General features: G+C 35.5%; 1 protein-coding gene across 3 annotated transcripts in view; it reads left to right on the top strand.

Moving 5' to 3' along the window:
* The first annotated feature begins 956 nt into the window (after positions 1-956).
* The window catches only part of LOC109091653 (centrosomal protein kizuna-like), a 56,287-nt gene continuing 44,177 nt past the window's right edge, over positions 957-13,066 (top strand). For 2 of the 3 annotated variants that reach the window (XM_042774324.1, XM_042774325.1), the window contains exons 1-6: positions 981-1,076; positions 1,679-1,741; positions 3,292-3,454; positions 4,817-4,897; positions 7,823-8,381; positions 8,511-8,658. In XM_042774324.1, coding sequence (XP_042630258.1) covers positions 1,012-1,076; positions 1,679-1,741; positions 3,292-3,454; positions 4,817-4,897; positions 7,823-8,381; positions 8,511-8,658 — 1,079 coding nt within the window. In that variant the 5' untranslated portion in view covers positions 981-1,011. Of the gene's footprint in view, positions 1,077-1,678; positions 1,742-3,291; positions 3,455-4,816; positions 4,898-7,822; positions 8,382-8,510; positions 8,659-13,066 lie in introns of all 3 variants that reach the window. The other variant, XM_042774323.1, reaches the window with a different exon arrangement.

Here is a 13,066-nt window from a genome sequence, read left to right on the forward strand (position 1 = left end):
ATTATTTATTTTTTATATAATTTATTACTTTTTATTTTTATAATGATATGGTTACTTTTAATATTTATTACTGTTATTGATGATTGATTAAGGGTTGAATTTTGAATTTTGTGCTTATTTACAAATTGACCTCACGACAGAAATAAACGCTTTAGACTGTAACAATGACAGTATCCATATTCTAGATTATTGATGTTTATTGACGTCACATTCATCCAGACAGGAAGGAAGCACGTGTCAACAGCCAATGCGTATGAAGCAAATGATCAACTTATTATAATTGAAATAAATAAATAATACTACTAGTAAATGTCTGTGGGTCCATCTGTCATTTATTTTGTTGTTTAGCCTACAGCAATGACTTTTTCTGGTGCATTCACTGTCATATGCTATTCATTCACTATACATTCTTCAGAAATAACAGTTACCTATTTGGAGATCATACTGCAATCCAACTATAAGAATCAATAAAAGTTGAAAATGGAGTCTTTCAAATAAAATGTAGGCCTGTATGAACAATTACATCTATAATCATGCATTTACCGAGTTGTCTTCTGAATGGTCTTATTATGAAGCACCGTCACACAAAAGTATTTTAATTCATTTCAGTACATTTTACATCAAGGCTATTTTACATTGGAAGATTAATAACGTGGTTGTCGTTTGTACTGTGCCATTTAATTTCTTGTGGAAGATGTTGTTTAGACAGAACTTGTAATGTGTATGTTTCGTCTCGTGTTAAATAACGGTAAAACGTACTTTTTATGTCTGGTTAATGTGGATGTCTTAAGTAAAAACGCGTCATTTGTACCTTTTCACTGCTGTTCCAGCCGTGTTTCTTTCTAAAGGAACATGTGTGTCTAGGTCTAGCAGAGAAATTCGCGCCGTAAATTGTTCAACCAGTTAGCGAGGTTTGCTGGGTCTACTGTGTGTTTGGTGAGTTTGTGTAAACAATGTGTACATCGGTTCTTGTTCACACTGAGGCGAAGAGCGAACAGAGCAGCTAACGTTATGGCTTTCTGCAACAGCGAGTATTTCGACCAGATTGGGAATATTCAGAAGAACATGCACGAACGGTAAGAGCACAGAACTCTTTTTCATTCAGCTTGGACACACTAGATGACGTATTGTCTCAAATAAATATTAGGAAATTTAAGTGGGCCTTGAATGAGGCAGCGCAGTAGATTTCAGCTCTCACCTGAATGTAACGTTAGCTGTCTAGCTTATTTAGCACGAGAGTGATAACCAATGGGAGTGCGCTGAACGATTCTTTAAAGCTTTTAAAATAACAAATACTTTATTAATAATCTGTGTGCGGTAGTGAGATCAATTAGTATGTCAGATGTTTACTCGTCTGTCTTTTTCAGCATTAAGTTCGAAAACTAACTTAGCCTTTACAGATTATTGTATTTAACTTATTATATAACAATATTTGTTCGCTCTCTTTTTTTGTGAGAAATGTAAAGCTATACTTAAAGGTTAATGACGTATTATAACGTTAGTATATGTGTTATACCTCCCTGGTTTAACCTGTTTAAACTGTTTATTTAATTAAGTCTATTTAAGCTAACTTATATATTTCATAAGAATTGTTTAAATACTACACATGAACTCTGAAAGCTGCAGGTGTATTAGGATTTAATTATTTATTCATTTATTTATTTTTCTCTGTATTTAGTGAGAGGAGGAGACTTGAGCTGGAAGAAAAATTGTTTGACTACTTAAGATCAGAGGAAAGATTGTAAGTATAAAAACATTATTTAGAACCTTACAAAAAGATTGTAAATATCTTATCAAGAAACCTGAATAATAAATATATTAGAATTTATCTTATCCTACACCAGTATTCATATAGAACCCATTAAAATAAAATCGGTATATATATATTTAGACAAAAGTGCTGAAAACTTGATGAATGTGTTTTGATGTGCATTGCTCCATACAGCACTGTTGTCAGGGCAGAAAATAAATACTTATCTTCTTTCACTACAGTATTATATTTATTCTGGTTTCATTTTTCTTTTACTTTGAGTAATTATTTGTCTCTCTTTTTTCCATTTTATGGATTTTTTTTATCATTGTATTGAGTCTGTATTGTAGTGATGCTACGTCAGTTTATTTACTGTATAACAGATATAATAGGCATTCTCCAGTAAAAATGTTTATTTCAGGACAAATAAGTAAACTAGTATAGACGGTTTCAACGGCAACAACATAAACAAATGCCACTGTGCATGCATGCTTTAGTGGCCGTAACTTAACTTCCGGTAGACTTTCAAATAGAATCAATAACAACAGCTAAATAGTCCCTCTAGAGTAGATTATTTTTGATGAAAAGCAAAATATGTTTGCTGCGTAAATCAGAGGTACTTATTGAAAATGCAAATTCATTCTCTGCCAGCAGGAGATGCTTTAAAGCGGGAGAAACAGAGGTTTCCCCAGCAACGGCTATACACAGAGCTGAGCTCACAAACGCTGCTTTATCAGACATTACATGCAAGATAACATGAAAATGAATAACACAAAAATTTTCTAAATATAGTCTTCCTTCAGAAACACAGTGATGTAAAAAACACCCGTGCCTCGTTTTGATTTTTAAACGTGCCGTACGTGCTCATGTTTATTCAGCGAAGCCTTTTGGAAAATCGGTCAGTATTAATATTGTGGCGAGCGGCACAAATAAATAAATGTATGGGAAACACAGCACAACCACCTGAGCCCAACATCAGCCTACTCATCACCTTAACTTTAACTTAACTTTAACTGGTGCTAGCCAGACTGATAAACAAACACAGACCAGAAGCCCCAATGAAACTGTCTATACACACTCATTGATGATTTGGTGATACATACTGTGTCACCTGTTTCTTTTTAAGTGCTTGTGAACAGTTTGTTTTTATGATGGCTCAATTAAATGCATTTATAAAAATAAAGAATTTTGATATGAGGCCATGATGGTCAAGGGTGTGTGAGAGTTTAGTAGATCAGCATTTATCATTCATTTTAAAATTTCAGCCGTCATTATCCATTTTCGCCCTTTGCTAGTTACAAAACTCCATCTTGGCTGTGGAGAATCCATTAGTACTACTGTAAAGTGGCCCTTGACTATGCACAGCGACGAGCAATTAGTCATACTAATAAGCTAGCATTAACCTATTTATAGTAATGTTTGACCTATTAGTAACAGGTCTCTATATTTATTTCCATAAATACAAATTCAGTGCAGCCTTTACTAAAAAAGAGAGAGAGAGTAGCAAAGCTGTCAGTTTCATGTCTGTCTCCTGCTCACAGGACTAAGTTGAAGTGTGCCAAGATGCGCTGCTATTACAAGGAGCTGCGCGAGAGAGAGCAGCAAGCAAAGATACGCAACCTTGAACTTCTTGGGAATGTGGAGAACTTGGCATCAAAAATGAAAGAATTCTCCACTGATTGTAGCAGGCTACTTCAGAAGAGGGTAATAACCTTGGGCAGCTTCATCTGTTCCAATATTCATCATATGCGCTTCTTACTGACTCGTGTGTATTGTTTCACAGTTTTTATCATTGAATATTTACGTTTGATTTGGTTTAGACCAAATACATCAAATCAAACTGTCACTTTGGCAGCCCAGTCTGTGTTTTGGTTGTTATTTTATTTTGTGTTATTCTCATGTCAGAACACATGTTTGCGTTGTTCTGATCATAGACGTGAAATGAAATGTGAAACTTGCCATGACATGCAGTGACCCAAATGACTGAGCTGAATGATCTGCTCATTACCAAAAATGTTAGTGTAGACTGAATTTGTTTTGTATTTCCAAACACTAAGAGAATCTTTTGAGGCACTGTTTTTTTTTTTTTTTGTTTGTTTGTTTTTTTTTTCTCCAGACATATATTCTGAGCCTCAATTAGACCATTGCCATAATCCTGTAATTGTCTGTCTAATTGTCTTCCAGTGTTTTTTAATTTTTTATTGCTGAAAAATGTTGTTTCTTAAATGTGAAGTGCTCCACAGCTTAATATCAAATTAGAAAATTGTTTAATTACACCACAACAAATTTATCACCCTGTATTCAGATATTGAAGTGCCTCTGAATTTCCCTTTTTGTGAAAAGAACTACTTTGTGTGTGTGTGTTTATATTTTTTGTTGCTGCAATGGTTGCTTCGAATTACAGTTGAAAGAGATACCTGCTAATCTGTCTGCCAGTCAAGGAATATCACTTTGATTTGTATTACACTAAATTGATCCTTATTTACTTAATTGCTCAAATTCATACCATGACCTCAAAACATCACACTCAAGTCTAAAACTATCTTTCTCTTTCCCTCGCTGACGTTTTTTCTTCTCCACCCAGATTTTAACAGTTCTAATATTTGTCTGCTTTTAGCTGTGTTATCACGTCTAAATGGGTGAAAATGGTTTGCTTCTCTGGTCCCTTGTCTTATAAGAATGAAGTGGGAGGTTGGAGGTAATCCCTGTGCCCTCATCTCTGCCATTGGTTAACTCACCAAACTGATTAAGAGCCTTGGCAGGCACTATTAAGGGCACTCACAAAGGAATACACACACTGATTAGTGCTACGTTTAGGGGCGTAAACATATTTTTCTCTTCCATTGCTATGTTTGTAATATTTAATGATAAAAGGAGGTTATGGATTTGGAATTGTAATCTCCTGTGTACCTGTGTCTCATAACTCAAGGTCACTGCAGAGGTTTTTGTTTATTTGTTTTGTTTTAAGAACTAGGGCAAACTGTAAGTTCTATAAGAAAATATTTTAGTCATTTACATTGTTAAAATGATGTATGTTAGTAATGATTTGACTTGAATTCATTTCAGCTGGAGTACAAGAATCATATTACCAGACTGAAGAAAGACAGGAAGAAAATGGCGAGCAGGGGGGAATCAGAAGCGGACGAGGTAAGAGAAAATTATCGTGTCATCTATGGAAATTACAGTTCAGTGGGGAATTTAAAAAGCTATATGTGTGCCTTTGATAAAGCTACAGTGCTGTGATTGGATACAGTGGAAGTGTGTGGTGTGTTTTTTTTTTTTTTTTTTTTTTTTTCTCAAAAGAAGAGAGTTGAGAGTTGCGGAGAAAAATACCACAACCATTATTCAGCTCAGCCTCCCTCTTCAGGGGACACTTTTGACAGTTTATATGGGGTATCAGTGTTCAAAGGCCACAATTAATTTATAATCAAAAGCAAATTGGAAAGTGCTTGAAGTAATTACTGTTTTGCTCAAATGACTTCAAATGACTGCTTTGGTTTAACAAAGAAGTATCACAGTCTTAAAACAAAATGATATTACACATTTTAAAAGGCTATTTAAAATGAGAAAAAAAAGAATGGAAAAGAGTAAAGGAAAGAGTATTGCAGAGGCCTCTAGTGGCTGATGCAATCCAACTGACCGTGTGTCATTTTTCTTTGTGATGGTCTTCAGTGTTTATTGTACGTCATGTGACAGCTAAGACAATATGTGTCCAAACTCTTTTTCTGTCAGTCCCTTGAATAAAAGTCGCTGTTATGTAGATTGCTCGGTGGCGGTCGTGAGGCTGTTCATTTTTCTCGTCGTATCTGTAGTGCCGCAGGTATCTAATCCTAGCTGCTTTGCCCGCACTGACGTTGTAGTTCAAGCCCGTGGCAGTATTTTTCCCTCTCTTCAAGCGACTCGAGCTCTTTTGGATGAAATGTGGAAGACAGCTTATAATGATTAGAGCATTCCATCTAGAGCAGTCACTTGTGACTGTGCCACCCCCCCCAAAAAAAATCCTCCCCCTTCCAGCCTGCCGATATTGTAATGAGCAGAGATGGGAGGAATCACTCCATTATGCATAGGCGCCACCACTGGCTGCGTGCATGTCCCCGAGGCTGCAGTATTTATTGGGGGGTTATTAGCCTGAAAGCTGGGAAGCCATGATAACGGGATATGATTTTCATATTTAATATATTCCTTGGAAGAGCAGGCGCGTGCCGCAGATTGATAGAAGAATCAATTGCTACTTTAGCGAAACACTTTCTACTTTGCCCTGCAGCTAGCGATGGAATCACTCAGCCAAGAAATTAACTTTTCCTCTCACTCCATTTCTTTTTTCCTTTCTTTCTTTCTTTCTTTTTTTTTTTTTTTTAAACTTCTACACTGGATCTGCCAGACAGACCGCGTGGTTTACACTGGATGTTATTAAGCAGCTAACGGGCTGGTATTTAAGACCCTTATCAGAAAAGAAACAGAAGCCATGTTTTTTTTTTTTTTTTTTATTATGTGTTGATTTTTTTTTTTCTGTACCCACCGCCACTCTTCCTCCGTAGTGCAGTATTTCTGTCATGAAACAGAGTTTAGGAGCATAGGATTGTTAATAAGATTAAAAGTTAAGACACTGATCTCAGTGCGCTCAGCTGAACAGACAGTTGGAAGAGAATCTAACCTTGACCAAAAGTAATCCTAGTCAGTCTGTAAAAAGCCACAAAAATGATACCTTGAAATGTTTTGATTAAAGTTTATTTGAAATGAAGCCACTGTAACTTGAATTGTCAAGGTTGGGTTTTGGGGCCAAGGACTAGTGGAAGTAAAGCAATGAGAGAACGATATATAAGAAATTTAGCTCCCACTTGCTGGCAATAAGGTATCCTTGACCACCCAATTAATTTTTACACTTTTTAAACCTCTTGACTCACTGTTCTTGACATACCTTTTTTGTTGTCAGCAGTTTTACTTTCTTTCATTTCCATGAATATAGAAAAGTAGTATATCATAATTTTACAAATATATTAGAAAAATATTTAACTTTTTACATCAGTTGAAATATTCAGAAACTCTTCCCATGGGTGATCAAAAGGACATGCCTCAAAGAGTTATTCCCCTTAAAATATTAGCTTTCCCAAAAATTCTCTCACATTTGTGTTTTTCCAAACCCATATGACTTTCTTTTCTCTGTTGTACACAAAAGGAGATTCTTGCTTATGACTTGTGTACAGTATTCAAAATCTGTCATAACTGGTTGCTACATATCAGTTTTAATATGTTGTGTTCCACAGGAAAAAAGAAAATCATAGGTTTGGATTGTGTGCTATTTTAGTGCTATTGTTATACTGTTGTAGTTTTTGTTAATATTTGAATAATTATATATATATATACAGATATATATATATATATGGCTATCGCTGCACCCACCCCCTATATATATATATATTTGTATTTCTTAGGATCGATAACATCGGGTAGGTCACTACGATCAACATCGGGTAGGTCAATCACTCAAATTACGATCAACAAACCAATCAAGGTGGTCATGCTTTTTAGGTTGTGGAAAAGTGTTTATGTTTATGTTTGGCAGTTTATTTTTGGAGGGGTTGTTATGTATAGGTTGTTGGGTCTTTTTACGATCAACAAACTTTTTAAGTAGGTTGATACTGATTATGGGAACCCTTACAATTGTCTGTTTTATTTGTGTGTAAATACTGATTATGGGAACCCTTACAATTGTCTGTTTTATTTGTGTGTAAGTTGTGTGTGTGTGTCTGATTTTTATTCTTAATGTTTGTGAAGCTTATTTAGTTTTGAAATCTTCAGATCAACTATAAATAAAAATAATATATATATAACTAGTTATATATATATATATATATAAATTAAAATATTGTTTTAAGAAAAAAGTAATGTTGGCAACTAGTTGAAATAAGTTTGTGTATATAATTTATTTTTTTTTTATTTTAATGGTTTTGGTTTTTTTTTTAGACATTTTGGAAAGTAATTGATGTGAATGTTTTGATTTTTTTGTTTTTTGCGTTTATTTCCTTTCTTTCATTACTTACATCTGCCGTATATATTGTTTGACTTGTACAGCTCCCGAGCAGGTTCCAGCTTCCCAGCATCCAGGGATCATCACAGAGTGCTGTCATCTTCACGGGTCACCAAACCTCCAACGGCTCATCAAGAAACGATGGCGTCACAACCACATGTTCACCATCTCAGACAGACAGACCTAATCATCCTTCACTCTCTCCTCTACAAAGTGGCCTTTGTATACACTCCCATGTTTCAAAAGCCAGTGGCACTGCCATTTTATCTGATGACATTCTAAACTCAGGTGATTTCCTTAAGGAGAGACATTTGAGTGACGTGTGTGAAAAGCAGATGGAGTCTGATTGGGACATCTCTCAGAGGGCAGGAGAGCGGCATAGATGTGAAGAACTAAACTCACCTCACATGACCCTGAAGGAAGATGAAGTGTCCTCTCAATCTGTAACCATGAAGAAGCCTGCAGACATTGTGTCATTAGAGCGGTATCTGACCCGCAGTCCTTCCCCAGAAACCACTGATCCAAGAGATTCCTCACAGTACATTAACTCTGGAGGTGAGGATGAGGAAGGTGACTCCACGCCAACACATCAAGATCTTTCAGGTTTGAATTTTCTGCTTAATTAACTGCAATTCTACATTGAGATGAAGCAGATTTATTGATATGACATGACACTTTTTTTTTTATTAGCCCATTTTAAGAATTATACTTATAATCATCTACACATTTCAGATGACACTAACAGCAGACATCACGCTTTGAGAGGAGATGTTGTAATTCAAGAGCAAAGTGTAATACCCTTACAAACCAAAAGTGGCACACACAAGCAGGTCAACACACAGGAATCTGGAAGGCCTGACTCTCTCGAATCCCCCAACAGGTACAGTTGCTTGGATTGTATGACTAATTTCTTCCTTCTGGGGCCAGTTGAATAAATTGCATAGACTAATCTTTAAAAGTTAGCCATCTACTTTTTTTTTTTTTTTTTAAGACTGGTCATAACTTCTTAAAGTCAGTTATAAAAAGGGAGAATGGTCTAATTTGAATCCAGAAGGTAAGTCTGATAACCTCTTAGCTAGCTACTAGTTGGTCAAACTAGTTCTTAAGACATAGGCTGTTTCTCAATTCCAAGAATGCAAAGAGCGGACTTGTGTTCTCGTGGAGACGGTCTTGCTAAGCTTCCTTGGAAGAACGAACTCGGAAGGACGCGAGAACACAGAACGCACCCTTATGAGTATTGAGATGTGCTGCGTTCTTGCTTAACTGACCGCATAGTCACAGCATAAAGAGCGGACAATTATGAGTATTTATATGTTGTGTTTTCTTGATTATATGTTATTATTGTTAAATTATTAGAATTTTTAATACTATTATAGATAATATTTACATTTATTGTGTTTTTTTTTTTTTTTATTTTAGTGTGTTTTTTTTTTGTTTTTTTTTATGTTGTTATTTTTTTTTATGTCTATGTTAATATTCATTTTAATATGCCAATAACTTATAACTTTATTAAAATTAAGCAAAACAAAACGATAAAGGTTTACTTTCGAGAGCTGCAAGTATTTGCAAGAGCTAGTTTAAAGCTTGCAGGCTTCCGTACACCGGCCACCCGCAGCGTTTTCTGGGATTTCTAAGGGCTTGATTCTCTCATGTCTGTACTCGATGCATCCTCGATATCAAGAACACATCTGGGAACTTTCATGTGTCCTCTGTACTTGCGTTCTTGAGAACTGGAATTGAACTTCGACAGTTAATGATGACGTAGAGCAAGAACACAAGGATGCAAGATCGCTGAAGAACGCATATTGGGAAACAGCCATAGTCTTAACATAGTGGTTATCTTTATGCAACTGGCCCCTGACAGCCAGAAACTCTATGGACCAAAAGACTGGCCCTACTGAATATTTGCTACTCCAAAATAGATTGCTCATTATCAATGCGATCAAAGTATTGTAGTCTCTTCTGCGGATGCCTCTGATTATTACTCTAGAAGAAATATTGTGATTTTTAAGTCACAAAAAAACATGGAAATAGCAATGAGTGAAATGAATTATTGAAGAGATGTAGGGCAGGGACTTGGTTCTGTACTCCGGTGTTGAGTGGATTTTGAAACATTCAAAAATAGATGCAAACTTGTGGTCGATTGTTGAGGGCCAGAGATTAAGTAGACTAAATGATTGAGAAGTCCGACATCAGCAGAGATAAATGTGTCTTTTTCACTGGAAGATCGAGTTTGATCATTTTGATTAAACATTATGCGGTCTGAAAGAGAAAAAAAATTAAACATACATGGAAAAATTCTTCACGCTGACTTTATATTTAGATGTAAATGCCATTATGTTCTTGAGATTTAAGGTTTACTAAAACATTTCTTTATTGCATTAGCAGGCCCAGATTCATTACATATAAGTGTTATATTAACTTATTTATAAACATCCCTGCAACAAAATTAAAGGTTTTTTTTATTATTTATTTTTTATATGTTCCTTGAGGTTCACCTATAATGTTCATTAAAAATTAAAAATTAACAAATACATAAACAGTCATTTGTTGCCAGAATGATCCCGACGCACTGTCTGAAATTATCTGTTTTAAGGATGCGGCTCTTTTAACGCTTGTCAGTAGAAAGGCAATTAGAAGGGGAAGAAATATCATTGTCACCACTATTGCACATGCTGTCAGATCCAATGCAATAATGGCTACTTCAACAAAAGTTCCTTTGTGAACTCTTTATTACACTCTGCCTTGTTTGCAAAACAATCTGCAGTCAAATGTTCCAAACAAACATATAATTCTCAGATGAGATCTGGGATGCCATTAAAAATAACCTGTCCACTGTTCCTGATGCTTCCTTCTGAAGGCTGTACAGACACAAACATGCTGTTTAAACAGGACGAGTCAAAGCGAACGCTCCTTTACTCTTCCTTTTGTCCTGTTGTCAGCAGTTACTCAAGCATGTGTCAGAAACTGAATGTATCCATGCACTGTATTCAGTGTAGATAGTGTTAGGCCTGTCACGATAACAAATTTTGCTGGACGATAAATTGTCCAAGAAATTATTGCGATAAACGATAATATTGTCGTTTTAAGACCAGTTTCAACTTATATAATGATAATACCATAATAATGCAGGTACACCTTTTCAAGATCAATAAACTTTTATTTCTAAAGAATATTTAACACTTAAAACGGAAAACATTTTAAATATCCACAATAAATGAACAAAACAACCTCTCAGACTCTGTCTCTGTTAAAAAAAAATGCACTTGAATAAATACCAAAAATAACCAAAAACAATTAAAAAAAAATGGATGTAAACAAAATTGCACTTCAAAAAATATTAAACATTAGGCTCAGACATAAATAGTTCAAATAAAGCAAAAGTGAATTGCCGTCTATGTCCACCAAGGACGAGAGAGAGAGAGATTTTATGGTGGATTCCGAGCAAGAAATACCAACATGTTGACTGTGTGTGGCTTAAAATTAATTAATTTTGTATGATTGTATGTTATATTATGTTTATGTGAGATAGGGATGCTCATATTGACCGTTTAACTGTTAACCTAAAGTAAACATTTTGACCGATTAATACTAGTTAAAGTTTTTTTTTTTTTTTTTTGCTGCATGGTAATAATATATATATATATATATATATATATATATATATATATATATATATATATATATATATATATATATATATATAGCCTATATTTGTTAACTCACTGGGCGCGTTGACACGCGCAACCACACACCTACAGACATATTTAGCTGAGCAAGCCAAATGAAGTGAGCGAAAAGTAGGAGAGAAGTTAGTTGTGAAGTTGCTTGTGATATATGGTATGCTACATGTTGTTGTAGTGTAGGTGTAATGCAATATCACTTGCGACCCAAACATCCACAAGCAAATGAAAGGCGCTTCCTTACTGGCCACTCTAGCGAGACGTTATCTCTTTATTCCCGGGACATCTGTGCCATCGGAGAGGGTGTTACCCCACATCATGACATGTTACATTTTTTTAAATAAAAATTGAAAAAAAAAAAAATATCGCCGGAAAAATTATCTAGCGCATTTTTTTTTTTATCACACGATTAATTGATTTATTGACTATCGCGACAGGCCTAGACAGTGTCAGTACTTATAATGGGTTCTATTTGCTTTTTCCATTTATTGGTGTAGCCAGCTGTTTAGTTGTCTAAAAGCAAGTGGTGTGATGATGTAAACTAATTGTCACTAGGTGTGTCCAACTCAAATTGCACAGCAAAGACCAATCTGTGTATGACAGGCATGGAGAGTTATAGAGAGCAGACATCTCCATATGCTTTTGAATCGCTATGGCGGTACTTTGATGTCATACATGATCAGTCTGTGCTGTGCGATTAAAGTCGAATACACCTGTGCTGCATCCTAATTTGCCTACTTCTACTAGGCCCTAAAAGTATGTACTCTTTTTGTGCAGAAAAAGTACATTATTTTGAGTATGTAGTAGAATTGTAAGCAAGCTTTGGGACATGGCATAACTGACATAGTATATACTATACTATAATGTTTCAGGACAACGTGCACTAGGCAGTTAGCGAATCACAAACACAATAGCTGGGTTTCGATTACCCTATTTTTATGCATATTTTGAAGTTTCGCATCAGAATCAAGTGATGGAAACGCTGAATTTCGAAAAAAAAATTGCTTAATCCGCAAAAAAGTTTTTACGCTCGCTTGAGGTGGTTTTTGACTTGTGCGAAAAAGGGATTAATGCAAATATGGGAGATGGAAGTGCATTTTGCTAATAAATTCCTCCAAGCGCATCAAAAAAGCCATGTGACTTGGCGCTATGGGATGGTAAATTCTGACTAACCAGCGGACCGTTCTTGTTCCACAACATCTGAAATGTTGTTATATGGTCATTTGCAAATGCCCGAGCAAAGTCTGTCATCAAAGTTCTGTATAATTGCCTCCAAGAACTGTTAAACGGCTGCGTTCCCAGACAGCAGCATTCACCTCCAAAAGCAATAACCGCATTCATTGTGTTTCGTCTGCTCGTTCTAAGGTGCAAGTAATTTATTATATAGGAAAAGTATAATATTCAGTAGCTTCTTCTACTTTTCTTAGTGATGTATAGTGCCAGTTTAGCAGGAAGTGACGATTTTGTTCTCTTTGACTCGTTGGATGGAAACGGTGCTTGTTTGTAAATGTTTTGTGAGATATTCCAATTTTGCACATAATTTAAATTCGCAACTTTGGATGGAAACCCAGCTACTGAGGCCCTGTCCACCCGAAAGTGGTTATT

Source organism: Cyprinus carpio, chromosome A17, assembly GCF_018340385.1.
Source record: "Cyprinus carpio isolate SPL01 chromosome A17, ASM1834038v1, whole genome shotgun sequence".
Lineage (NCBI taxonomy): Eukaryota > Metazoa > Chordata > Actinopteri > Cypriniformes > Cyprinidae > Cyprinus > Cyprinus carpio.